General features: G+C 49.5%; 1 protein-coding gene across 1 annotated transcript in view; it reads right to left on the minus strand.

The window, feature by feature from the left end:
• The window catches only part of KIRREL3 (kirre like nephrin family adhesion molecule 3), a 236,664-nt gene that overhangs the window by 34,415 nt on the left and 174,806 nt on the right, over positions 1-27,443 (minus strand). The window contains exons 11-14 of the mRNA XM_067566835.1: positions 15,616-15,716; positions 12,496-12,694; positions 10,899-10,934; positions 4,460-4,567 (exon numbers count right to left, since the gene is read on the minus strand). Coding sequence (XP_067422936.1) covers positions 4,460-4,567; positions 10,899-10,934; positions 12,496-12,694; positions 15,616-15,716 — 444 coding nt within the window. The remainder of the gene's footprint in view (positions 1-4,459; positions 4,568-10,898; positions 10,935-12,495; positions 12,695-15,615; positions 15,717-27,443) is intronic.

A 27,443-nucleotide genomic window follows, 5' to 3' on the forward strand; every position in this document is an offset into this window, starting at 1 on the left:
AGGTCAATTACATATCTGACATAGCCTCCACCAGGGACGCTCTCCTAGCATTGCAGGGCGACAGGCTCAGTGAACTAACAGAGCTGTTCCATCATTACTTGCTGGCATGCACCAATCCTAAAATCGAGGCGCAAAGGTTAAGACTATGGGAGATTCAGGCTGGGAGCCAATCCTGCATAGATGTCTGCCTAGACACCAACTGCAGTCTAAGGCCAGGTCTACACTGGAGAGTTTTGTTGACAAAAGTCACCTTTCGTCTACAAAACAATCCTGACATACACACTGCAACGAACCTTTTGTTGACAAAACCGCCCTGTTTTGTCGACACAATAGAACCTCGACGAGAGGCGTAGAGCCTTTTTCGGCCAAGTTTTTGCCAAAAAAGCAGGTGTGCAGACACTGCCCTTAGGTTATATCACTGAAAATAGGCTCCTGATTATCCCAGCACGTTATCCTGAGTGCCACTCTGGTAAGCAGTTTGAGCTCGGCTCCCCGGCAGCCGTCCGCCTCCGCCCCTCCCTTTGCAAAGCCCCAGGAAGTTTTCAAGTGAACTCACCTTGGCGCGCTCACTCCACAGCGCAGCAAACACAGTTCTGTCCTGCCTGCCCTAAGCTACAGGGGAGCAGTGTGACTCCTGCTCATTAATAGTATCGCAAAATGCATGCGTTAGCCTTGTATGCAATGTTAGGAATTCCCTCTGTAGAGCAGATTTAAGATGACAGCCTCACCTAGGTAAAGGTGTTAAGAAGGTCTGTCCTAGGCAAAGGACTGTGAGTTTGCCCTACACAAAGCTATCAAACTAGTGGGGTTTGTTTTGAGCCTGAACTCAGGCGACAGAAAATTACCATTGCTCCTGCACACCAGAGAGACACAGCAGACTGCATTCCCAGGTGGCCTCCCTGTCTTTGAGGACAAAGGCAACTCTTTGAGACTATAAGGGACAGAGAGAGATGCCATCTTTATCTTTTACTTAAGAAGACAAGAGAAACCACCACCCTGTACCTCTGTGGAGGGTCCTGACTCAGAAACAGTCAGCCATGTCAGACCAAGAGTATCTGGTGAGCAAAACCATCTTAAACAAAGGCTGTATCTTCATAGATTAAGCTTTAGACTTTTAGATGCCTGTTTTCACCTTTATTCACTTGTAACCATCTCTGCCTTTAGTTCTTGTATTTGGCCTCACTTAACCTATGTCCGGTTGCAAATAAACTTGGTTTATCTTAATCTAAACCAACCCAGTGCTGGGTTGGAACCGAAGGAATTGTTAACCCCACTTAAGGTGGCAAACTGCTGGGTATGGTCTGTACAGGCAGGATCCAGCATGCATGTCAGCTGGCTGTGGTGATCACAGCAGCAGAGCATTTAAGGCACCCAGAGTTACAGGCAGGCAGTGACACAACCCCTCCCTGGTCTGGACTGCAGCCCAGCTGGCGACAGCCGTACATTGCATGTGTAAACTTGCTTTATGCTCACTTGTTTTTTTCATGCCTCTCATGGAGCCAAGGTCTGCACTTGGTTACAGCCATGCGACACCACTGACATCCATGGAAGTTTTGGGATCATTTATTGAGGTGCCTAGCCTGAAGGACCCCAGTTGAAAACCACCACCCACCCGCCGCTTTTTCCATTCCCCACTAGGTGTGGACATCAGAACAACAGTTATCCTGAGTAGCCCAGATGTCCCTTCAGTGACAACAGTCTTGGGGTGTGCACCCCCATCTAGTAAGAACAGGCCTGAGACCCATCAACTGCTTTTACTCAAGGCACTGAACTGTCACCTACTGGTGGAAGCTTTCTGTCATTACCCCCTGAGGGTCTGTCTACACTGTGATTGGGAGGCGTGAATGCAGTACGTCTAGACGACCCGAGCTAGCTTTGATCCACCTACTTCCTATAACAACAGCACTGACGCCATGGCACCAAAGTCAGCGACTGCTCAAGTACATACCCAGGCTCCCGGAGATGGGAGGGTGGGACTAGCCCGGGCTAGCGCTGCTGTGGCTTTAGCAGTAATGTTACTCAAGCTAGCTTTGATCTAGCTAGATGAAAGCCGGCGTGGGTTTGTCCACGCTTGCCGTGATCACACCTGCTGAATGCAACGGGAACGGATCTTTACGCTGCATTAGCAACGGGGACCTGGAGGAGAGGGGCTTCAGGGCCCGGACAATTACATACAGATCACCAGGACTTGTGAGCCCTCTCTAGTGTAATTATCCTCACTGCTCAGTGCTCCTATCCCCATTACATCGACGGGCAGCCGAGGTTCACTGGAACGACGGCCCAGATTCTCAGAGGTATTTAGGTGCCATTGAAACCAACGGGACAAGGCGCCTGAATCGCTTTGACGACCTGGCCCACAGTGACTTCCCCGACGTCACGCCAGGAGTTGGTGGCGGCGCAGAGACTTGAACGCAGCTCCTACATTTACTAGGCTAGCAGCTCGACCATCGCACCGTCCTGCAAGCTAGAAAGCTGCTTCTTTAACATGTCCTGGGAGAGGAACGCCACTGGGACTCTGGAAAAAGATGTTCCTTTGCTGGAGGTCAGGAGGAATCTTTGAGAGCTAAGGCTGCTGTGGGTGAGCAGAGCTACCAGAGAATAAAGAGCCAGACAGCAGGCAATCTCTGAATCCCCCCCAAAGGTTTTAGAGAGCAGGTAGCGGCATGCCAATTTCTAGTCCGACTGCTGTAGCCTCTGAATAACTGACACTTTCAAGTTCTGGCTTTGCTTCCCGCTCTAAGCCTTGGCGTCTCCACTGTACATCTGATCTATCATCATCACATTAACGTTAGATTGCATGGCCTGTAAAGAACCCAGCACCATCTGGTTACATCAAATAAGAAGTATGTAATGAGCCACATGCGCTCCCCTTCTCGGAATGACAGAGTCTATCTAAAAGTGGCGGGGAAAGCGCGGCTGATTATGCCTGACCATTGACACGGTAACAACGGTTTGGCCCATTTTCTATCAGGCTGCTTGAATCACACATCATCACTGAATGATTCCAGCAAAACTGAATGGGCTCATCTGCAGCCAGCCTGTCCAGCAGAAATACTTACCCAAATGCAAGACGAACGACCGTCCAAGATTTAATTTGCTAATATCTACAAGAACTGCTAATGGGGTTTGGAAGAGTTAAAAAACCCATAATTATTGCTTTTAAAACTGCACACATTTCTGCTGTACACGGCCAGCCGTTTATTACCCAGAGCGAGGAGGAGCTGGGGCTCTTTGATTTCTTTGCAAACAATCAAAAAGGAAAACCAACTGCGTTTCACTGGCAACTAAACAAAGAGCTTACAAACAGCCTTGACTGGGTGGTTTTTATTGCAGAATCCCTATCGTTGGAAGCGCTGTCAAGGATTGCTTGCTCTCTAACGCTGTCTTAGATGCTCAAAACAATTGCGCTCCTTTCCCTGATGGTTTGATCCTTTTTCATTTAGCTAACGATCATGCTTTAATTTCTCTGTGGCTTTTTAATGAGGCAACATGAGCCTGAGCTGTTTACCCCTTCGTTCCTTTACCTGTGCCTTTTATGTTGTTTTAATTTATATTCCCACTGCAGCAAAGCATATAACTCCATCGGCCCGACATAAACACTGGAGGCTGGAATTTCTTATTCTGAGCATGCATATTTTATAGTGATAAAGTGGACTAAAAAAATAGAATCAGGAGCACACGTTACAGCAGCTCCTAGTTTGGATGCTGAAATTATTCAATATTTTATCCTGCCTGTATGACAGAACTTTACCATAAAGGAGTATCGTCCAGTGATTCCATTTCCAGCTCTGCCACTCATTCTTTGCACGATGTTGAGAATCACTCAGCTGCCCTGTGCCTCAGTTTCCCCATCACTAATGCAGAGGTGTTGTGTTGCATAACAAAGAATAGCCAACATGACTCCATCATTTAAATCAGCACCATAACACAAAGGGGTATTGCAGTCTGCCTTCCCTGCAGTGTAAACTGGCCTCAGGCCCCCAGACTGCACCAGCCCAGTGGCTTGCAGAGCCTTCACTGTGTTGGTCTATAAAAAGACTGGCCAGCCGTTAGGATGCGGATGCTTTGTGGGTCAGATTGCCACCACTTCTGCACATCATCTCACCAGGAGAAGAGTTTAGCACAGCCTGTTAGCTCAGGGGGCTGGCAATGGGATACTGTCGCTACAGACTCAACCCAGAGCTGAGGGGACCAAAGAGTTTGTTACCATTGATGGACTGTTCGGCTTGGCTGGTCTCAGACAAGTTCTTAGCAGGCAGGGGTCCCCACCGGCCTACAGACAGACCACTGGCTGGGCCGTGGATCTGCACTCCCCTTTCATCCTGAGACCAAGGCAGGAGGGGCTGCCCTGTCCCATGCTGTCACTCCGCTGCATGTACACAGGGTGACCTTGGTTTCCGGGACTCTCCATCTGAGCTCGACGGTTATGTTTAAAAGGAAAGGAAGGGAAGGCACTTACTTCTCTGAGAGCGTGCACAGCAGAAGGCTACGATGGTGGCCATCAGCACCAGGAACGCCACGCCGGCCCCCACGGCGACGCCTATGATCACGGCCATCGGCACCGACTCTGCAAGAGGAACGAGGGAGCAAATGAAGTGCAGAAGTGTCTGAGTACCATCTTCCCCTGCCCTGCTGCCTAACCCCACTGGCTGCCATAACCCTACTCCTGGTGAGGGTCGGGTCCGTGCTCTGGCTTCTTAGAGCTCCTGCCCGTAACCATTAAGACTGTCCCAGCCCAATAACCACGCTGCTCTTTAACTGGGTGGCTGACACATAGTGCACACAAACGAGCTTAACTGTAACTCAGCTGTCCTTGGGAGGGCAGAGGGTGTCAGAGAGGCAACACATACAAGAATGGCTCACTTCACTGGCCCCTGGGTAGCTCTGGTGCTCTGCCCTAAACGGGGAAGAGGCGGGATTCCAAAGATCCCGCTGAAATGGACAGGACAAGACACGGAGGCAGTAAGCGCTCAAGCCTCAAGAAAGAGCATGTAGTAGTTAGAGCAAGCGCCTAGGAGTCGAGATTCTTGGGTCCTAGCCCCAGCTCCGCCACTGACTCCCCTTGCAAGTCCCGTCACCTCTCTGTGACTCAGTTTCCCTGTCTATAAACAGGGGGCTAACACTTATCTACTTCCAAGAAGTCTCATGCGGATTAAGGAATGAACTATCTCTAAAGGGCTTTGGATGAAAAGTGCTGGAGAAGGGCAGAACATTCCTATTCTTAAGAAAGAGAAAAGGAATTGGAGATGGAAAGGAAAAAGGTCACAGGGCCAGGCAGGCTGGGTGATATACAGGACAGCAGGAGAGAACTGGAAGCATAATACTGGGCCATGCTGTCTAAGGTAACACAGCTCAGCTGTCAGAGAACGTGCTGGAGAAGATGGTGGTAAAGTACCCAAGAATGAATTAACCCAGTAGCCATCATTCACAGCCTCCACCTGTTTTACATCCAAATGACCCACTGCCTGCCTTCGCCCACTGGCGGCCTCCTCGTGAACCCTGTAGCCCTGTGCTAGAACTCCCATAAAAGTTCATGGAAGCCGTGTGAAGGGAGAGACGCTGAGTACTGGACAAAACTGAACAAGATAGGAGCGAGAGAGAGAGGCTAGACGGGCATCTTGGAGTCCTGAGCAGGCCTGGAATAGCAGGAGGGTTGCAGGTCAGGGTGGAGCTGCGTTGGGAGGCCAAGACTGGAAGAGCAGGGTGCTGCAACTCAAGATGAAGGTGCATCAGCCGCGCTACAGATTGGAAGTGCGGAGCTGGCAGAGCGATCAGGGAGAGGGTATTCCATGCTCGTGTATTCATGCCCACGATGAATTTGTTCTTTTGCTCCCAGCTGGGATTTTCAGCCTGCAACGCTGAGTTTTGTAAGTTGGTCCAGACCCCATTTTGCATCAGGGAAAAAAAAACCAAACCATGTTTAGGGTGAAAAGTTCATACTTTGGTCCCTACAATCTGGTGATCCCCCTGTCAGATCTCTACCCACCGAGATCACCACCCAAGCACTTCTGCTGAATACACGGGTTAACATCAAGATTATTTAACACAATTATTTCTAGCCCTCAGCCAAACCTCACTGACGGCAATGGGACACTGCCCCTGACTCCAATGGGCTCATCTAATAGTGGGTAAAGGGCACATTGCGGAGTCTGTAGACTTGCAGTGAGATCCATTTCCTCGGGAGTTGCATCCTTTATAATGACTGTAACTGGGACTGCTCCGTCCCGTTCTGGAGACCCCACGGCCAGAGATCGCTCTGCCCTCATGGCAAAAGGTGTTGTGTGCACTGCTAACTTAACTGGGCTGGTTCCATTTCAGACACCAGCTACCGTTAGTGCCAAATATCCTGGCAGAGGGGGACTCAAGCAAGGAAGGCAGCTCGGAATTATTGCAAGAAAGAAACAGCCAAGCCGGCATCAGATTTAGGTCCCTTTCTTCTTATTATTTTCAGAGACGGGCCCAACCAAAACTATGGCTTCAGCGCATCCTTCCTTACACTCCCCCCAAACCTACGGAGGATCTGGATTCAACGTTTTCAAATGGGCCTGAGATCCAAACAGCGCCGCTGCCCAATGCGGAGGATTTGAGACTGGCATTCAAAACCTGCCACTGGAGCCCTGATTGTCTCATTGTTGCAAAGTCAGTGATGGGCAATAGCAACATGCAGCTTGGGGACAGAGGGCAAAGCGGGGAGATGTCACATACGCCTCCATTGGAAGAAGCTAATGAAACTGAAAGCCAGAAGGCTGGCTCCCAGGATTCCCTATTCTATTAGGGATTTACAGAGCCCCTATTACTGTGGTACCTGAGCTATTGTACCCCAACGAGGCAGGGCAGGCCTATTATCCCCATTGTACAGATGGGGAACTGAGGCATATAGAAACTAAGTCACTTCTCCCAGGTGCCATCAGGAGCCTGTGGCTGAGCAGGGTCTTGAAGTCAGGTTTTCCCATCCTAGGTCGACAACCTAACCACTGGGCCATCCTTCCGCCTGACTGGTTGGCCCGGGGTGGATTGATGGGGCTGTGTTGGAGCTAGGTGACTATAATAACAACCCTTCCTGCTCTGTGTAGCTGCTGCTGCCAGCATGTCCCCAAACTGCCTTTACTAGCCCAGAGATGTTTCTATTTGTTAAGTGCACAGGAGCCGATTCAGCAGTGGGGCAGAGATCTGGATTCTCTTCTGCCTCCTGCATCACCAGCAGAGTTCTCAGCTCTGCTCCAGCTGTGGGGCTGTTTTCTCGTGCTGCTGACGTGAGGCGCAGTGAGGGGAAAACACCCTGCACCTTGAAAATGAGCCAGTCCGCTCTGGAATCATCGAGAGAGAGTGAATATATGAAATGCCACAATGCCACCGGGGATGCTTCCTTCTCACTGCACCTTGGCTCTCTTTTGTGGGTGCCCTCCTGCGTGCTTTCCCCAGTCACCAGCTGTCTGCCGTTATGAGAGGAGCATGGTGACAACGACCCACTGGAAATTCTTAGTGATCTCTGTATAAATCAGATGCTGCACCAAGGCTGAGGGTTTGTGACACTCGCAGGTGATGTCTGGGTTTGGAGAAAGTGGCTCACAAAATACCTTCCCCTCTAATCCAAACCCAGAGCTTTCACTTCCCCCAGAAGCGGAGGGCTGTGCTTTGTGTTAGGACTGGCCAACCTCCCAAAGCTTAGGTGGCGACATGAGAGAGCTACATGAGAAAAACAGTCACACAGTAAGTTGAGCCAGGGTAGCCCAGTCTGTAATAGCACCACCACATTATTGTGATGCCAAGCCCTGCGTCCGCACTGGCGCTGTCTGACCATGGTAAGCAATGCAGCTACCTGGGCACAGAGCCCAAGATTCCCAGCACCACAACTCGCTGGGCGCTCCGTGCTCACTTTACTAGGGTGTTGTCTGGGACTTATGGGAAGCGAGTGGAGGACCATCACATCTCAATGTTTAGAGCTGCCCATGGCTGCGTGTCTCCACTGCAATACATGTTAACAGCAACCTTGGGGGTGTAGTTCTCAGACTGCACTTCCAGTCTGGGCTGGCCTTGGCAGAGGCGTGGTGGTCTATAATTCAAGAGGCAGGCCAAGGGATTAGGGGAGATGTGCATTGTGCACCCTGGATGCTCTTTTCCACAGACTGCTCTTGTGTGTCTGAGCGCTAAGTGGTATGCCAATGAGTGTTCCAGAAATGCCCACGAGAGAAAACATGATCTCAATGGCTTCTTTAAAGATAAGCTAGTGGCTGGCTACCTCCAGAGTCCTTAGCCCACTCAGTGTTTTAGAGCACACACCAGCCATCGCATGTATATTCCCCTGTTTTCTTTTGTCCTCAGTAGAGAAGCAAGTTACTGGGTGGATACAGCCTCTTTCTTCCGTTTGTGGATTACCTGCAAACAGATTTGATCTTAGCTATTTCAGAGGTTGTTTGAAATGATTCAGTGCCTAGTTTATCACAACGCATTTCAACCCCTGGCTTCCTCACCAGGAGTCTGCTGAGAGTGTTGATTCAAATATTTGTGATTTGTCATTCATGCCAAGCGATTGGCCACTCCAGTCACAGGGAGCTGTGTCTGCTCCCTGCCTGGATGACTCCCAAACTCGCAAAGAGCTCCCCAGAACATTCCCAGCAAGACTCCTCATGCAGAAGCGTATACACATGAGCACCTGGGACATTTCTGGCAAATATTTTTGCCTATAAAACTTTGCTCAAAGCTCACGGAAAGGACAATAAAAGGGTTGCGAGTACCATCCATGGGTGCATATTTACAGTCACTATTTGAAGGGAGGTTTGCAAACATTTTCAGCCAGCTTTCCACCAGAGTTGTATCTGAGGTCATCTCTGAGGGCTTTGAGTGAATACACACGAAGACCTGGCATTAAGGTCAAGGATTAGCAACTTTAGTGAAAGCTTCCAGCTGGGCTCAAGGCTTACAGTTGTACTCACTGATTGTAACCATGCCCTTGCATGGGTCAGCAATACGGGTTGAACCTTCAGCACCAAAGCACAGTCCTCTACCACTCAAGCTAAAGCAGTAAAGCTCTGTTTGTCAGTAGCAGAAGTAGGCTGTTATCCTCTTGTGGCTGGGCCACAAGAGAGGAACATGACAGACTTTGCCAGGAAAGAACATTCCCAAGTATCATATCCCAGCATGCACCAGAATTTGGGGTGTAACTTGAGGTGACTTCCCTACTGGTTGTTCTAACATCCTGCCCAAGAACGCTGAGAGGGCCCGGCCTCGGAGAACATTACACCAGCCTTGTCCCCACATACAGCAGAACCCTACCATGACTTGGATAAGCACTACACATGTCCCAAAGCCCTGCTCCCCTCTCTTGCTTACAATGAGTCCCTAAACATGGCTGCCGAAGCCTTCACCTTGTCTTGCCACTTCTCTGGCTTCTACTCCCTGACAACTCTGCCTGCTGGTGGCCATTGCTCATCAGATCTGCTGTGCATGCAGCCTGCATTGTGCTATCCCCATTGCTCCAACGGGCACCCTCGTGTTCTGGGTGCAGTGGTTTTGCCAAGTGAGGCTTCACCTTGAGCAAACTATTAATAAAGTTATTACAAGCTTGTCTCAGCCTGAAGCCAATCTCTGCATATTGCACCCAACCGCCTCTGAATGGATCCCGTTAATACCACAGACACGTCTCGCCATGTTCCACTGCATACACTGGGTCCTTCTTTGCACCTTCGCTGAAAAGGCTTGTGCCTTCTCTTAGATGGATGGTGACCGGTAGAGCTTGTGGGTGGGTTGATATAAGCGACAATGCAGGGGAAGTCCGACTGGTTAGAAACACGAGAGGTTGAGGGGTAAGCCATGGACATCCAGGGAGAATTAGAAGAGAGGTTTGGCCACCTGCTTCTTTGAGCAACCTGAATGGGAACATCTTGTGCTACGCAAAGCTCATGCAGAAGATGAAAACTCATCGTGAAGAGCAGACGTCACAGAGCTTCTGCATTTACTTGTTCCTCCTAGAGAAACAAGGAACGCCGGGTGAGTGGAGAGATGGGAACTAGGAGGCATTGACAGTGCCTTCTAGTTCAGATCAAGGGAGTGAGATCCAGAGGCAAGTGATGTGCTCTTAATGAGGGGGTTTGGTCCGAGATGAGGGATGTGGCCAGCAGCTGATGGAGCAGCACACAGGGGATGGGAAAAGCTGGCTCCTGGCAGAGATAATGCCACGAGCTCTCCTGGGATGGAAGACACAGTGACTTACAATGGAAGGTCACAATGAGATGGTCAGGTGGCCAGGAATGGTAACGGTTGGGCCGGCAGCAACAGGGAGCAGAGCTGACAAAGCTCTGCAATCTGCGGACTCAGTGAAAGCAGGGTCGACTCAGCTGCAGTCGCCCAGGAAGCCTAATGCAGGCTTGATGGAGGGTGCTGTAGCGCGGGAAGATGGGAAACACAGCTTTCGACATCGCACAGCCAAGGCAACGCATCCCGCAACTGTCTGCCCACCGCTGTCCCACCTAAAGCTGATGGAGCTAACTCCCTCCCGCTAAGGTGGGGAAAGGACGTTCATTTCCCTTCTAGAAATTCACTGGTTTGCCTCTGTGTTCCCCCACAACAACATGTGGCATTTACACAGGGCGTTTTGTCCGTCAATCCCACAGCGCTTTACAAACGGGTCTAAGTATTATCATCTCCATTTTAACCGATGGGGAAATTGAGGCACCAAGTGGTCACAGACAGAGCTAGGATTAGAACCCAGGGCTCCTTATTCCTATTCTGTGTATTGTCCACAGGGGCAGACTGCCTCTCGGCCTCTGCTAGACCTCTGCCTGCCTACCTGCTGCCTGTGTCGCAGGCAAGATAAAGTTAGGAGGCTGCTGCTGAATGCTAAGGTGTGACAACACAACTGGGGCCATTCAGATATTCACCTTCAGCTCATGATTCCATACCTGCTTCCATACCAGCTCCTGATTTCATTTCCGTACCTGTTTGAAAATAAAGCAAGCGTCTACAGCCTTGCCAATCCCAAGCACGCACGTCAGTATTGCTTGGCGGCTTGAGGATGCAATAGTGCATGGAAGTGCCCCTGAAATAGGTCTCCTCCACCATTCCACAGAGTCCGAGGTTTCACTGCTCTATAGGGACTGCACTGGTACTGCCCCGCCAATTGCTGCTGGGGTGTGGTGTAGACACACCTCACGGATTCGGTGCTGTTGTCCAGTAGGACAACCACGAAGATTCAGCGCTGCTTTCCTTTAGGTTCAGCCATTGGGAATCACTCCTCTGGGCTGGGATCTCACTCCACTGCCATGTCATCTGCTAGGACCCTTCTCCATCCACAGCAGAGTCATCAGTACCCTTGCGGGACCCAACTCACGTGCCCTGCATGGTCGCCCACACGGGACCCGGACCCATTGCCCTCCAGAGCTGCCCGCTGGGATCCAGTTTGTTGGCTCCGTCTGCTGGGCAGCCGCCTCATTGCCGCACAGCAGCTCTGACTGGCAGAAAAAACACTGACTGTTTGGATTGGCAGAAGCATGAGGCCAATTTTGAGGGGTTCATTTAGCTCTGATTTAATCTGGGTGGCAGGCTGGCACATATAAATCAAAGCGTAATGAGAACAATCTACCTGTCTGCCTGGGCATTTAATAACACAGACTAGAACTGGAGTCCCTCCAGGAGCAAAATGTTCTCTGCAAAGGCAGAGCCCCCCACGTGGAAGCTCCCAAACCGCCCCAAAACTCCTCCGACTGCTGCTTACATCTTTCTAGGAGCTGCCCTTCTCTCCCACCCAGGCTGCAGTGGGTTCCATCAGTCCAGCCCTCCGCAAACTTGCAGCTGGCATGCCAGCCGCTGGCCACTCTGCTTGAAGCTTCGAACGCCAGGCTGGCCCACTTGGGCGTGTGTCCCATTTCACCGTGTGGGCGCAGAGCGACGAGATGCAATGGCAGGCACTCCAGGTGGACACATGAGCTGCTGGCAGCTTGCACTGCACGGACCCAGCCAGAATTGCTGACCCGGTTGCTTTAGCAGGTTCTGCCGCCGCAACAGATTTGTGCTTTGGTGCCTCTTTTATGTGGATGGTCCCTGGAGCATGTGGCCTCTTCCAGTCCCCAGTAACAGCCTTGTAGTGTGCGGTGGAGCAGGGGGCTCTGAGCAGCGTCCACGCCAAGTAACTCCCAATGGCCTTTACCCACCCACTTCTGCTTCACGTGAGAGGGCTCGACCTTGACTTCAATGGGAGGGGATGGTGTTTACAGAACTGGGCTCAGAATGAGCCACAAAACCCTACTGATACCGCCCAGCTGTCACACTGTACAGCTGGCCCTAGCTCCGCAGAGCTTTTCCCATCTCCCAGGGACCTAAAGTTTTGGGATCTAGGGCCATCCCCTCAGCCTTCCCAATGTCTTCCTAAAACATCTCCATTTCCCTTTCAAATGTCTCCTGGATCTCACAGCACTTCCCTGATCTCTGGAGCAGCCAGCTGCTAATTCCCGACGCCCACTAGCCCTTCTGGTTTCTAAGCATCGTGTCTGTGGCTCCCACCTTGTTCTTTCAGCCGGATGATCTCGGTGTCTGAGCCGAAGCTGTTCCAGGCAGTACAGTTGTAAATGGTCTGGAAGTCGGCTCGGACAATGTTGCTGATGGTCAACGTCGAGATGACGCCTTCCTCTGTGCTGACCGTCTCCACCGTGTAGCGCCCTGAGGTCCCTGACTCCAGCACGTTCTCCTTCCAGGACCAGGCCTGCAAATCAACAAGAGGACTTAGTTTTTGTTCATTTAGGGACTGATTTTTTTTTAGAAGGGTTTCAACTTGGCTTTGAGTGTGCACTGAAAAATGACTGTGGTGGACACAGCCTGGATCCTGCGCATATCTAATGTGCAAGGGCTGTCAGTTAGAGGCTGGGACTTTCAAAAGCGCTTACGAGACTTAAGAGCATGAGTCTCTCTGAAAGACACAGGACCTTCTGCTCCTAAGTCACTTAGGTGCTTTGGAAAATTCCACCCTGGACGTTGAAGTGCCGGTGGGTAAAATGCAGAGGCAGTTACTTGTACCCACTAAATGTCAAATGCAGCTGTTTCTAGGTGAAAACTGAGGGCAGAAATTCTGAGTCCACTTAGCAAGATACCCAGGTCAGGCCCTTCTTGTCCAGTTCCAAGTGGTGCAGAGCATTTTACAGCGGGCCCTGTTTGCTATGCTGTGGAAATTGAATAGACAGCTTGGTTTGAGACTGGAATGATTAAAATGCTGTAAAAATGCATTCACGTTCACTATCTTCCTCTTTGAGAGGGACGTGGCTGGATTCTATTCTGCCCAGCTGTCAGCTCTCTCCCACCTGCAGATTCTTTCCTGGGCCAGGGGAAGCTGGATTTTCTGATCCCAGGTGCAGTTTGTAGCGCTAGTCCTGAATGTTAGCAAATGTTCCTGACTTGTAACCCGAGTATCTGTCTGGGATCAACGAGCAAGGATGAATGTGGAGCCCCACAGCCAAGATCTTTACCATTGCTGCAACTGCATCTTAATTCTGGTGCTTCAGAAGCCGTGGGGGCATTCAGTGCTTGAGTGGGCGCGAGTGTGATGAAAGACCTGATCAAACTGTTCACTGCAAGTAAGTTAGCTACTCTTGGTGCTTCTGTGACCCCTGGAACTACAGCATCGGGACACTCACAGCACCCCTGAGAGGCAGGGCGGGGCTCTAATCCCTGTTTATACAGAAGGGCAACTGAAGCCCAGGGAGACTAAGAGCGAGATTCACCAAGAGATTTAGATGCCCTGCTGCCCAGTGGAAGTCACAGCTCTGAGTTAGATGCCCAGGCTCCCCAGGCATTGTGCAGGGTAAGTTAGGTGCCAAAGACAGGGCTTCTGAGAAGCCAGCACGCTGAGCGGGGAATGCAATGCAGAGCAAAGGGGTGGGGCATAGGGGCCAGAGTCGCAATGATATTTAGGTGCCTAACTCCAGTGCTCTGGGATTTAGGTGCCTGAATGAGAATCAAGCACCTGTCTCTGCTCAGGATTCTCAGCCATGAGCCATAGGTTTCTTTGTGACTCTAGCTCTTGCCCCACGGCGCCAGCCTTTCTCCTCCAGCTGTTTACATGGTTTGGTCACCAATGGTATGTGACCCTCCTGATTTCTGCCAACCAGGTCATGTGAACGAATGTCAGCCCCTGAGGAGGTGCCAGGAACGAGGACTTGCAGCAGCGCCAGCCCAGTCTCCGGCCAGCCCCTGAGCACAGCCGGGCTGCCTGATAGACTGAGGAAGTCAGCGAGCCTGCTCTTAAGGCAATAGCAACCATCAGATCTGATCTCTGGCTGCTCAGTGCATATCCCTGCAGCTGTCATCTCTCCTCTGCCTGCCCTTTTCCTAGCCTGGCTCCAGCCTTGATCCTGCTTTTCTCCCAGCCTGGCTCCAGCCTTGATCCTGCCTTTCTCCCAGCCTGGCTCCAGCCTTGATCCTACCCTGCTCCCAGCCTTGCTCCTGTCCTGCTCCTCTGCTTGTTCCTGCCTCCACCTCTGGCTCTGACTCCCGGTCCATGCCTCTAGCTCTGATTTTGGGCGCCCTTCCTGGCCTTTGACTCCAACTCCAGCCATTAGGCCTGACTGCTTCTTCTCCACCCACAGGGCCAGTCTGCCCTCCTCCCAGTTTGTGACAGGGAGGCTGCCAACTTCACATTGATTATTTCCAATGTGCGATTGCTCACCTAAGTCACATGGCAGGATGGCGGCTCTCTGGTTGCTCACCTAAGTCACACGGTGGTGTTCCCTGTTTAAATAACTGGACATTTTTAACCCAAGAGACAGAATGGTGAATACCCAGCATCAACTGGTGAACTCTGTTGTTCATGCATCCATCGCTCTGAGCACATGACCGTGGGTGAAGAACAGCCTCCATCCCCACAACCATCCACAGCCAGAAATGCCCTGCAGAGCAAGCTGCAAGGACGTGTTTGAATCAAACAGCCATTTGTAATCAAGCCATGCTGCTTGTCTTTGATTGGCCCCGGGGAGTAGCTTGACTACCTCCAGATATGTTGGTGCAGGTGTGTGAGTCATTCCAGGTTTGAAGGCGTGCATGTCTGAGGGAGGCTGGGCTGTTCCATGCCCAGATGTTGTGATCACAAGGCTGGAGGCAGGTGTTTTCCTTGGTAACACAACATTGGGTTTAGTAGTAAAGAGACAAGGTGGGTGAGGGAATATCTTTTGTTGGCCCGGCTTCTGTTGGTGAGAGACAAGATTTCAAGCTACACAGAGCTCTTCCTCTGGTCTCGACACTGAGTACAGTATATTCGAAAAAGGAGCAGCCCAGTTTCCCAGTTCACGGGATGCAGGGCTCAGCCAGAGCCTTGAGCATCCAACGGGTTTTTCATCCCCTGGTTATAGAACATGCTCAATTTCTGGCTTTGCAAAACCTTATGAATTTCCCAGCCAGTCAAATGTGCAGAGTCGTTTCCTGGGGCTCCGAAGCGGCTTGCTTATTACCAAGGTGCTTAAATGCCACAAGGATTTCTCCTTTAATGAAGACACACAGGATTATAGTGTGGCCCACAAACCCAACTTCGTAATCTAGCAAAGGGCCCGTGAGGTGCTGTGCTGGGAGGGGCAACGAACAGCCTCTCTCCTGCAGTACTTGCCGTTCAGTATGGAGATGGAGGAAGGGCCTACTCACGATTCTGTCTGGTGGAGGGGTGCTGCGGATGAAACACTTGATCTGTCCCTTCTCCCCATGCAGGGCGTGCTGCGTCTGAGTGCTGGAAATGATGGGAGGCCCTGAAAGAGAGAAGAAGGGGTGAAACACGGCTGACACCCCCCCTCCACATACAAACTTTCTTCCACATATTGGGGGACCCCACAGCAGAAATATTGTGTGATGCTATTCAGTGCACACTAGCAGAGATGCTGTGTTACAGAGGCACTCTTCTCCAGAGAGAGAGGTCTCAGATCAAACCTCCAGGGACGCAGGGACACAATGTAGTGTAAGATCCTGTACGGGGACCAGAAGCTCTGCTTTCAGGCTAGACCGGTCCCTTTCAGTAGGGATTGTAGACCTTATCAGGGCTCAGCTGTATCTGCGGAGTGCTGTGACAAAAGTCCTGGGGATCTGCACTGTGGATACCTTGCTCCCCAGCTCTCCCGGAGCCCACAGGGGAATCACTGACCACAAACGGTGAGACAGCCTCACTTTTAAGGCAGTTTCTGCACTGACCTTCCGCTTTCCATTCTGAATTCTCGCCTGTCTCAGGTGGCAGCCCCTTGGCGGCCAGCAGAGGGCGCTCTTGGCCAATGCAAGAGGCACCCAGTCTCCCGCTCACCCTAGAGGCTAATGCCCCCCAGGCTGTTCTGAGCCCCTCGTTATTTCTCACTCCCCCGCAATAAGGCCCTGCAAGCGCCGAAGGGCCGCTCAGGGAGCGCAGCGGCAGCCTGGATTCATTAGGTGACTGTGACGCTAATTCCTCCCCGTTGGCTTGCGGGGTAAATCCTGAACGAGTCTTGCGCCGAGAAAGCTGGTGATGGATGCTAGCGCCCAGGGCAAGGTGGGACAGCGTCCCGCAGACAGCGCAGGCTGTGGGATCCACGCCCGCTCTGCGACGGGCCTGCCGTGGCTCTCCGTGCCTGCTTCGAGAGCCTGTCCTCATCAGGTCCATCCACACGGCGTGACTGGGCCATTCCTGGCAGCCATGCACTGAGGGGCATAACAGGTGCCGCCTGCGTCACTTGTAAAATCACCAGGTTGGATATAAAACTAGATAAAGCCGTTCCCAATCTGACCATAGCCCTTAGCCACAGAGTGAGGTCCCAGATCCCCTGTTGCCACTGAGCCATGTGTTACCATCTGCAGGGTAATTAACTTTCTGTGTTGATTTCAGCCGCCTGCCACTTGGAGAAAGAAGGAAGATCTTGTAACTAAAGCACGGCTTTGGGTGTCGGGGGATCTGGGTTCCGATTCTGACTGTAAGTAAGTCACTTCCCGTCAGTGCCTCATTTGTCCATACGGAAAATGGGCACGGTAACATAGTGAGAATTGTTAGCAAAGTGCTGAGAGATCCTCTGGGTTATAGAAGCGGAGAGTATTATGTAATGGTGCCACATGGTTATTATACAAACAGGGCTCAGTTCATCCACTCCATCCCCAGCCAGTGCAGGATTGGTTTTTAGAGCACATACTCCCGCATGTATAGCGCACTGTCTCTTGCGTGCGACAGGACACATTGGATACAGGCAGGTCCCTCTCAACCCGTTTGTTCCAGGGAGCTCTGAGCTAGCTGCAAAGTGATATCAAGGGGCAAACATCAGCCCTGACATCTTTCCCAGCAAGCAGGTTGTTTTTCTGCATCTGATCAGAACAAGGAAGATTTCAACCTCGGGATCGAAAAAACCCCATGTATTTAATCCTTTGCCTTAAAACCATACAGCGAGTGTGGGGAAACCGAGTCATTCCAGAGGGACAGGCTGCTGACACGGTGCTAGGGGCTGGTGGGCTCTCTCTGGCTCTCCAAGGAATGGGGCGGTTAGGATTTCGCCCTCTCCCCTGCCCCCCTGCACCTCTGCAATGTAAAAACTGCTGCCTTCTGTCAGGCCAAGCACACGTGGGTCCGCTGGGTGGCATGGAGAGAAGGGGAAGGTAAAGCTTACTGCCGCTCTTACCGCGCCCCCGTGCCAGTGCGGGGGAAGCGAATGCAAATGAAGGAGCGGCTAGCAGCTACGCTCTGGAGCTGCCACTGCATAATTAACTTTCTGGGTTGGAGACGCTTGCCGCAGATTAGAAAGAAATGCTTTGATGGAGCAGGGTTCGCCGATGGAACATTTAACCTTCAGGGTGGCAGAGGTCAGGCCCCCAGCTCTTCCAGCCCCACGAGTGAAGGTGCCAGGAGGACCTGGGGATGGACGGGGATCAAGGAGGAATGATTCCAGAGGAACAGAAAAAGATCTGGCATCATAATTGCTGTTTATTAGCCCCTTAATTAAAATAGATTTACATTTCTGGGAGCTGCTGCTGTGGCTGCTGGCAGAAAGGAAAAACAACAACAAGCCAGGATCCAGGCATGGTCTATGCATCAGGGTGAAAGCAATTAGCTCCTCTGATGGGGGCGATGAGGCAAAGGGGCTGCGGCTGGCAGGATGCAAGCTGCCCCGAACTGAACATTGTGCATGCCTGCTTCTTGCTGAACTGAGCCGGAACATGCCTCACGGCCTGCTCTGGACACCCCTGGCATGGCAGGGCTGCTCTGCCAAGCACAGCAAGCAGGACTGGCAAAGATGAGAGCGGTGAGTCATGCTTTGCCTCCTAACGACCAAGTGGGTTGCTGAGTTCTGGTCTGAATTTGCATCACTGGATCATGTTGGAAGACTTCTCCTCCCAACACACATTCATGCCTACAATACATGTATGTACACAGACAACTTGTCATTTACACGGACACAAATATCCATGCACATTTGCCCTTTTTTCATGCCTACACACTCATTCATGAAGATATACATGTATTCCTACACACAAATTTACAGAGACATTTGTGCATGTGCACACGCACACATACACTCTGATGTAACCCATGCAGAAAAACCAGCTCCATTGACTTAAACATACATATTTGCACACACACACACACACAAATACATGCTTATTCTCCATCTGGCTCTCTCTCACACACACTCACCACACAGAAATCCTCACTCCCACAACATGCTTTCGCACAGAGCTAGCTGCATTCTGCGAAGAAAAGTCTGCACTGGGGTGGTCAGAAGAAGGCACTTTAGCTGAATTAGCACCAGTTTCGGGTTCCCTTCCCGCACACAGTCTAACAAATGAGTTTACAGGAAGGAACGGTTGTTGAGAAGGAGACCTTTGAACAAATACTGCAGAATATTTGTGACAAGCGCATTTTGAATTTGGAAACATGAATATGTCTCATATGGAAAAGTCCTGCAGAATTTAATAAAAAATGCTAAATTCTATAGGACCTGTAAAACTGCATAATGAAATTTACCCTGCTATTGGATTCTATAGAAAGGTTAAAAAAAAAAAAAAAAGATACATAGAGAGTTGCTGATGCATAGGTTTTACCAGTAATTTCTAGAGGAGGTTTCCATAAGGGTTGTACTAGAAATCAGACTGGGAGTCACGCTCAACAATCAGAGAACAGGAACATATCATATGACTGCACTGTCCAGTCAAAACCGCTTGGCTATTGAAGACTCCTAATAAAATGCATGCAACCAAGCCACAACCCTAGAATTATTCACAGAAATTATTTGATGAATAATTCTGAATACAGAATGCACTGGAGAAAGTGAAGATTTGTTGACGGCTAATTCCCAAGCAGAGGTGAAAATGACAGAATGACTCATAAGAGAAGATGGAAAACATTATTTTGCACTTTCCAGAAAAGTAATTTTCACTGACATCTTCTGCCCAGGTCTAGTTCCAAATTATTCTCTCAGCTCTGCAGTGCCTTGCATTCACCTCTGTACCTATGCAGTCGCACCAACATACATTCACACACACACCCTAAAGCACATATTCTTTCATAGATACATAGTCACTCACTCCTTACAAGCCGGCAAAGGATAGTCTTTTTCACAGCACTGGACTGGGCCTCTGCCACAGATTTAGACCATGATTTAAAAAAAAAAATGACTAGCGATTTGGCCTATTTCCATTTTTGGGTGCTCGAATTGAAGCACTTTAAAGGTCTCTGATTTTCAGAAAGCGATGGACACCCAGCCTCTGAAATTCAAGCCCCTGAAAGGTGTCTGGAGTGGGCACTGGTCACTTTTGAAGAATCTTGACCTTAATTTCTCTGTGCTTCTGTTTCCCCATCAGTAAAAGGAAGCCAATGCTAGTCTGGCACAGTGGGCTGTGAGGATAAATTCCTCAATGTCTGTTAGGTGCTCACACTATCTAGGGATGGGAGCCTTAGAAAAGCCTGTGAACAAATAAGTTTGATGTGATTAAAATACAAAAATTCCTTCGCTTATTCAGAGATTCTGAGTCCGAGGGACCCATTGATGGGAGGGGTTTGTCTCTCCTAACCAGAACCTAGCTTTATCCAAATGGAATAAAATAACCATCTCTGACTGAGGCTTTGGCTACAGTAGAAGGGGTTTGGCGGTATATCTCGTTGCAGTTTCTATTGAGTACTCTGTAATGATGTTTTGTTGGTATAGCTTATACCAGTCCTGTGAACAAAATAACTATACCAGTAAAAGCACTTTTCCCCAGTATAACGGCAGCTACACTAGGGCTTTTGCCAACATAACTATGTTGGTTGAGTTGGGGGGAAAAAAAATCACACCCCTGACTGACAGGAAGTTTTCACTTAGGAGTGGCTGAACTCCAATGGCTGAAATAGCATCATTAGCTTTGGTAGACAGCCATATTTGGGATCATTAGCCAGACTGTTGGGGCCTAGAAGCTGGGCTAATCTCACCCAAGAAATTCCCTCTTCTAAGGCTTCCCGTTGGACGAGGTGAATATTCAGGATGGATTTTTCTTTGTGACCATTTGTGTTGGTTTTATCAGAGTTCACTTAGCCCTGCCAATGCTCACTCGTGTTTCATACCCTCCTCTCTCTCTTTCCCCTTCCTGCGTGTGGGCAAAATGATACACGCTCGTTTTATTTTTGAACTCTCCAAGTTAAATTCTGTGATCTTGAGCATGTTCCACTTTCCACATGCTACCTTTTGGCACCCTGAGGAGAATCTGTTTGAGAAGCAAAGGATGTGCCCAGTTTGCCCTAGACAATGGGATGGGAATTTGCTTGGCCGACCAGGCTGGGCATCAGGCAGAGACAATGAAGGTACATTTACATAAAAGGTAGACAAAGCCATCAAGATAACAAGGGAAGTAGGTATCTACTCAGCTATCGCTAGCGGAGGAGGAACTAGTATGAAGTTTTCACTAGACCACATGGCGTCTCTTCCCAGCAGGAGAAAAGGAACTTTATCTGAGAATCCATTTCAATGGTTTACTGGACTATAAAGACAGAGGGTCTGAACCTTGAATGATAAGTAATTGAATCAACTGATTGTATACAATATTACAGTATTATAAAAGTGTATCAAGCAAGGTCTGTTATGAAAGCTAACAACATACTATCATTGTGAAATGTAGGTATGAACACTGTATGATGAATTATGGATTCATAGTGGTTGAAGTCTCTAGAAACTGAGTACAGGTGAGAAACCTGCTTAGGCAAAGATCTTTCACATAGGAAGACATGGGTGTAGAAGGTCCAGACTAAGAGAAAATCAGCCATGGCTGGGCAGAAAAGGATTGATAAGAAATCCACCTTGAATCCAGGCTGCAGCTTGTTGAGTTACGTCTTAGCCACTTGAGGTTTTCAAGCTGCGGCTTGACAAAGCCCTGGCTGGGCTGATTTAGCTGAGGTTAATCCTGCTTTGAACAGGGGGTTGGATTAGATGACCTCCTGAGGTCCCTTCCAACTCTGATATCCTATGAGTCTATGAAAACGTGTTTTACTTTTATTTGCTTGTAACCATTTTGTCTTTATCCCTTGTACTTGAACTCACTTAAAAGGTTTCTCTTTTTGTTCATAAACTTGTTTTACTTTTAAATCTGGTGCTGGGTTTAAACTGAAGTGATTGTTAACTCCAGTGAAAGTAAGAAGCTGCTGTGCTTTTGTCTCTTTAAAGAGCTACGAACCATATGAATGCTCTGAAAGTTCCAGGAGAGGGCTGGACACTTCAGGGCAGATGGTTTTGGGGAGATTTGGGCCTGGAGGAGGGCTGGGGTCACCCTGTGAGCAGTAACCAAGGCTGGTGGAGACCAGAATGGGGCTGCTGTGTTGTAGGCAGGCTTCTGGGGTCAGAGCACTGACACAAGGCCGCACGGTGCACAGACAGGGAACTGCCTGCCTGCCTGCTGGCTCTTGGTGTCCGGGCTCTGAGCCACAGAAGCAGAGCCTTTAAGACACCCAGAGTTACAGGGCAGGCAGTGACACAACCTCTCACGGGTCTGAATTGCATCCCAAAATGTTACAAGATCCCAATGGGAAGTGGGATGTGACAGACAAAAAGACATGATTTTACACTGGATGCATCTGGTTTTGTGCTTCCTAATCTACAGTCGGCGCTGATGGGGAACAAGCGGCTATGGTTTGGACACACTGCCTCCGAAAGGAAATGCAGGCACTTTCCCCACAGCTCGATACTGTCTCCCAGTAAGGATGCACATTGGGGGAATTCCTTTTAAGGACCAGCAAGATGCTTCTACGCCACTGAAGCCTTCAAAAAGGGCTTATGTGTGAACTTAAGCGAGACCCAGGCCTGCGCCCTGTGGAATTTCACCCATGTAGCATGTCATTTCACAGCCGCCTCTACAGGACACAGCAGAGATGGTCTGGTCTCAGCTGCAGCATGTGAGATGCTTAGTTGTCTTCATCTGGCATCTTTCACCAGAGATAACTTTAACGCATGTGCATTTATAAAAAAACAAATCAGAGTTTAGAAAGGGAAGCGGGGAGGGAAGAAGGCCATTTCAGCCTCCTAAAGAAGGAGAGAGAGATTTTCAAAAAAATATTTTAGGTGCTTTTAAAAACGTCCCCTGCCCTAGCTATGCAACGAGCTATGCCACACGCAACGGGAAGGGAGAACATGCAGCGCCTCGGATAATCAGGTCCCAGGTGTCTCCGGTTTGGATCCAAACAACGGAGACATCCAAATCAGTGGCCACTTTTGCAAACGTGGCTGTAAGTGACTTGCCCAACAGAGTGCGATGAATGGAACCGGAGGAAGAGGGCCAGCTCCGAGGGATGTAGCTGGGTGTGGCAGCATGGCTTCCAAAATGCAAGGGCTGAGCTGCTTTGCACCCGGAGCCACTGCATGTCACACTGGCCACCCGGCATGATCTCCTTCCTGCAGCTCTGCTTGCCTGCCTGCATCACCTGTTGCAAATGAAACACCCAAGTTCAACCAGCAGAACTCAGAACAGAGCCCAGATTTTCAGGCTGGGCTTTAACTACAAGACTTAGAGTGTCCATCTATGTCAGCTGCTGAATCCTAGTTACAAGTTCTGGGAACACTGCAAGGCTGAGTGACACCAAAGAAAAAAAAGTTGAGAAAAATGGCTTAAATAATAATGATAAAAGGATCATTTTCCCCAGGGAGAGCAGATTTTAAATGGCACAAATGCCAGCAGCTTTGGGTATGATTATTGCTTCAGGAGTTCAGCGTCAAAGGCGAACATCAAGCTAACAGCATAGGACTAAAGACCATTTCGTGAAATGAACATGCCCGGAAATAATAGTGTAAAGTTGAAGCCTCTTTGCCTCTGGAACTGGAGTTTGATTCTCCAACGGGAGGTGGCTGCTCATGAAGGCTGCCAAGCGCCTGGCTTGGGATTCAGTGCTAAGTGTTAGACAGCCCACAGGCAGTAAAAAGGCTTTAAACGGTGTTGCTATGGATATAAATGGCGGCGCTATCGGTTGTGGTTATTTTTAGCATCACAGTGCCAATTTATTTGTGCAGCCCCAGAAGCTCACACAAAAGAGAAGGCAGATTACTGATTTTGGAGACTTTAAAGAATCAGAGGAAGGTCCGAACTTCCCTGGGGCACCTGAGTCAATATCAGCCTTTCCTTTGAGGTCTTGGCAGCATTTAAATGTCTTGGCGGGGGAGGTTTCATTTTAATTCCTTGTGTGCAGCAGAAAAAGTTCTAGATGATGGGCAAATAGCAGATCCCACTCCAGTGGGTTGCACTGGTCACTGATATGCTCAGCAATAAGCACCTGCAACACAAGTTTCATTTTGATGCAGTAAGACGGGTCGATAGACCATTTTGTCACCTGCTTCCATGCCATGAAGTTGGAAGATGGCTCCAGATGCCTGCTCACTCCACAGGGCGATTGCAGAACATTTAGTTCACGTTCGTCTCTGGCACCCGCAATGTAAAGAGAAGACGGGATCTAGACAGATGGGAATGCCTGTCAAGGTCGCCAGCTGGCCACCCCTGCTGCAGATTGGTTTGTGCTGTATCTCGCCGTCCAGCCGATCGCTCATTTATCCTTATTATTACAGTGGCATGGGCCTGTTCCCTGACAAGATTGCCCCATCAGAAGGCAGGGGACGTGCTCTATCAGGGGCCGGCAGCAGCTGAAGCACAAATTGTTGTCTGAGAGGTGAATTATTTTTCAGAGAGCGAGAGGATTTACTGTATGGGATTCAGCCCGGTGAGGAACAGGTTTGTTCTTAGTGGCTAGGACAATGTCCCTGTTCCTGCCTTTAATTCCTTCTGCCTTTGCCCTGCCAGGCACAGAATATTATTATTATTATTTATTCTCTATATTGCGGTAGTGCCTAGAAGCCCCAGTCAGGATCTGTGGCTCATTGTGCTAGGTGCTGTACAAACAGAGAGCAGAAAGATGGTCCCTGCTTCAAAGGGCTAGTGCATGCCCTTCTGTAGCACCTCTCAGGATCTGTCTTGATGAGGCTAAAAGGTGTGGTGTTAAATGTTAGCTAGCACGTTCCAGCTCTCAAAGTAGCACTGAGATGAATGTTTTACAATCCTGATTTGAATCCAATTAAAAAATATGAGATGCCAGATTTCTGTCTACAATAACAGCGGGCCAGATTTTCCAAAGAGCTCAGAAGAGAGAGAGAGAGAGAGATTATATGAACAGTGATTGATAGCCAGCGAGATGGGCACAAGCTGCAAAATTCAGATGTGGACATATTTCAAATAGCCCAACGCTCGTGGGTTCTGGGTTTTGATTTGGAACATCAGCTCTTTAATTTAGTATCTTTCGTGGCTCTGACTGGTAACTGGGTACCTTGAGAGGGGCCACCTGGAAACATTGGGGACAGGTTCAGGTCTGGAGTACCTCTAGGGCATTCCAATCAGAAGTTCTGCTTCAGGACCAACTTTCCCTGTGACACATGTGCCTCCAGGGGCATCTTCTCCTTATTCCATCGAAGAGGTAAAATGCAGCAACGTTGCTTCTGCGTACACTCTTAATTTTGTATGCTTATGCTAAGGAGCATGATAGGGAATCAATTCCCAGCAGGTCTACAAAGTCAAGAAGCCGAGGTGGGATATTTCCGGAGTGGCACCAATTTTATTTGCTCCCGTCAGCGCTGCAGTGTAAAAATCAAAGCTGGTTTCTGCTCCGAAGGACATGGGGGAAGCAAGCATTTCCCATCCCACTCCCCGTGCACATGTCTTTGGCACATTACTCACTTGCTCTGAATTCAGGGGGTGTATTTGACTGGTGGCGGGAGGGGAGCAGGTTCTTTGCTGGTTTTTTAATCTGCTGCTTTGTGTTCTTCAAGCCATTTTAATTGTAATTAAAACCCAGCAGCCGAATGGGACGGAGAGCGTGAGTTGAAGTCAACAGAGTGGTTGGCTTTCAGGGGCCCTGCTGTCTTGCCCTTGGGTTTTCTTCTTAGCATTATCTGCATTTAAAATTAAACTGTGCTGCTTCCCCGCTGGCTCTCTTTTCTCCATGACAGCAAACTGGGCCTGAAGGCTGCTGTTTTGTCACATCGGTTGGAGACGATGCAAAATTCATGCTCTATTTACATTGTTCCCAGTTAACCAGCACTGATCCTCCACTCGGTGTAATCCAGTGGACAGGGCATGAATCAGGAGACCCAGGTTGTCGTGGACCTGTGGGGTGACCTTGGCCAAGTCACAGCCTCGCCGTGCCTCAGTTTCTCCACCTATAAAATGGCGGCGAGACTTACCTTTCCTTTGCGAAGCCCTTTGAGACACCTGGGCTGTAAAGGGGTAGCAGAGCTACGGATTATTAAGCTCTCTTCAGGGCTGTTGTCAGTTACACCAAGGGCTAGAGTCACAAGGGGGATGCAGGCGCCTGCTTGCGACTTTAGGAAACCCCCTGCTCAGACGCCGCCTAACCCTGGAGGCACCTGAAGTCCCAGGGTGCGGCAGTTTCCATTGTTAAAGTCCTGGAGGTGCCTGGGTCTGAGCAGAGCCACCTAAGCCCTGGCGGGATTTATGAAGTCGCTGTTCTCCTGCCTATTTCACAGACAGCTCCGATCCCTCAGACAGAGACAAACACCTACAGGATCTCTATGAAACATTTCTAAAACTACAGTATCCACCTGGAGAAGTAAAGAAACAAATTGACAGAGCCAGACGGGTACCCAGAAGTCACCTACTACAGGACAGACCCAACAAAGAAAACAACAGAACCCCACTGGCCATCACCTACAGTCCCCAACTAAAATCTCTCCAACACATCATTAAAGATCTACAACCTATCCTAGCAGATGATCCATCTCTCGCTCAGGCAGTGAACGACAGATCCATCCTGGCTTACAGACAGCCCCCCAACCTGAAGCAAATACTCACCAGCAACCATATACCCTACAGAAAGTCCAACCCAGGAACCTATCCCTGCAACAAACCCCGTTGTCAGCTCTGCCCACACATCGACTCTAGTGACAACATCACTGGTCCTAACCACATCAATCACACCATAAGGGACTCATTCGCCTGTACATCCACTAATGTTATAATTGCCATCATGTGCCAGCAATGCCCCTCTGCAATGTACATTGGCCAAACCGGACTATCACTACGCAAAAGGATAAATGGACACAAATCAGACATAAAAAATAACAACATCCATAAACCAGTGGGAGAACACTTTAATCTCCCAGGGCACGCTGTCAGTGACCTGAAAGTCACCGTACTTCTCCAAAAAAACTCCAAAAACAGATTTCAAAGAGAAACTGCTGAGTTAGAAATGATCTGCAAACTTGACACATTCAAACTGGGTTTAAATAGAGATTTGGAATGGCTCTCTCACTACAAGAGGTAATTGCTTTGCTCACCCATTCTCACCTCCTACTCAATGACTGTCATTAGCCCTCAAGTACCCGGCTTTCATCCACCTCCCCCATTGTTCTCTATGCACTTGTATATCTGTGTTTCCTATTTGCTGTATCATTCTACCTCTGCATCTGACGAAGTGAGCTGAGTCTCACGAAAGCTTATGCCTACAAAAATTAAATTTGTTAGTCTTTAAAGTGCCACAGAACTCTCGTTGTTAAAGATGATCAAGAGTATGGAATGGCTTCCATATGAGGAGAGACTGAAAAGATTAGGGCTATTCAGCTTTGAAAAGAGACGATGAAGGGAGGATATGACAGAGGTCTATAAAATCACGAATGGTGTGGAAACAGTGAATGGGGAAGTGTTATTTACTCTATCCCACAATACAAAAAGCAGGGGTCACTTGAGGAAATTAATAGGCAGCAGGTTTAATACAAACAAGAGGAAGCATTTTTTCACACAATGCACAATTCACCTGTGGAACTCATTGCCATGGGATGTTGTGATGGCCAAAGTATAACTGGATTCAAAAAAGAACTAGATAAGTTCATGTAGGACAGGTCCATCAATGCCTATTAACCAAGATGGTTAGGGAGGCAACCCCACGCTCAGACGATCCTAAACTCCTGAATACCAGAAGCCAGGAGAGGAAAACGAAGTGGATCACTCCAACTGCCCTG

This window comes from Emydura macquarii, unplaced genomic scaffold (genome assembly GCF_026122565.2).
Source record: "Emydura macquarii macquarii isolate MOO-44397 ecotype Brisbane River unplaced genomic scaffold, CSIRO-AGI_Emac_v2 contig_312, whole genome shotgun sequence".
NCBI lineage: Eukaryota > Metazoa > Chordata > Testudines > Chelidae > Emydura > Emydura macquarii.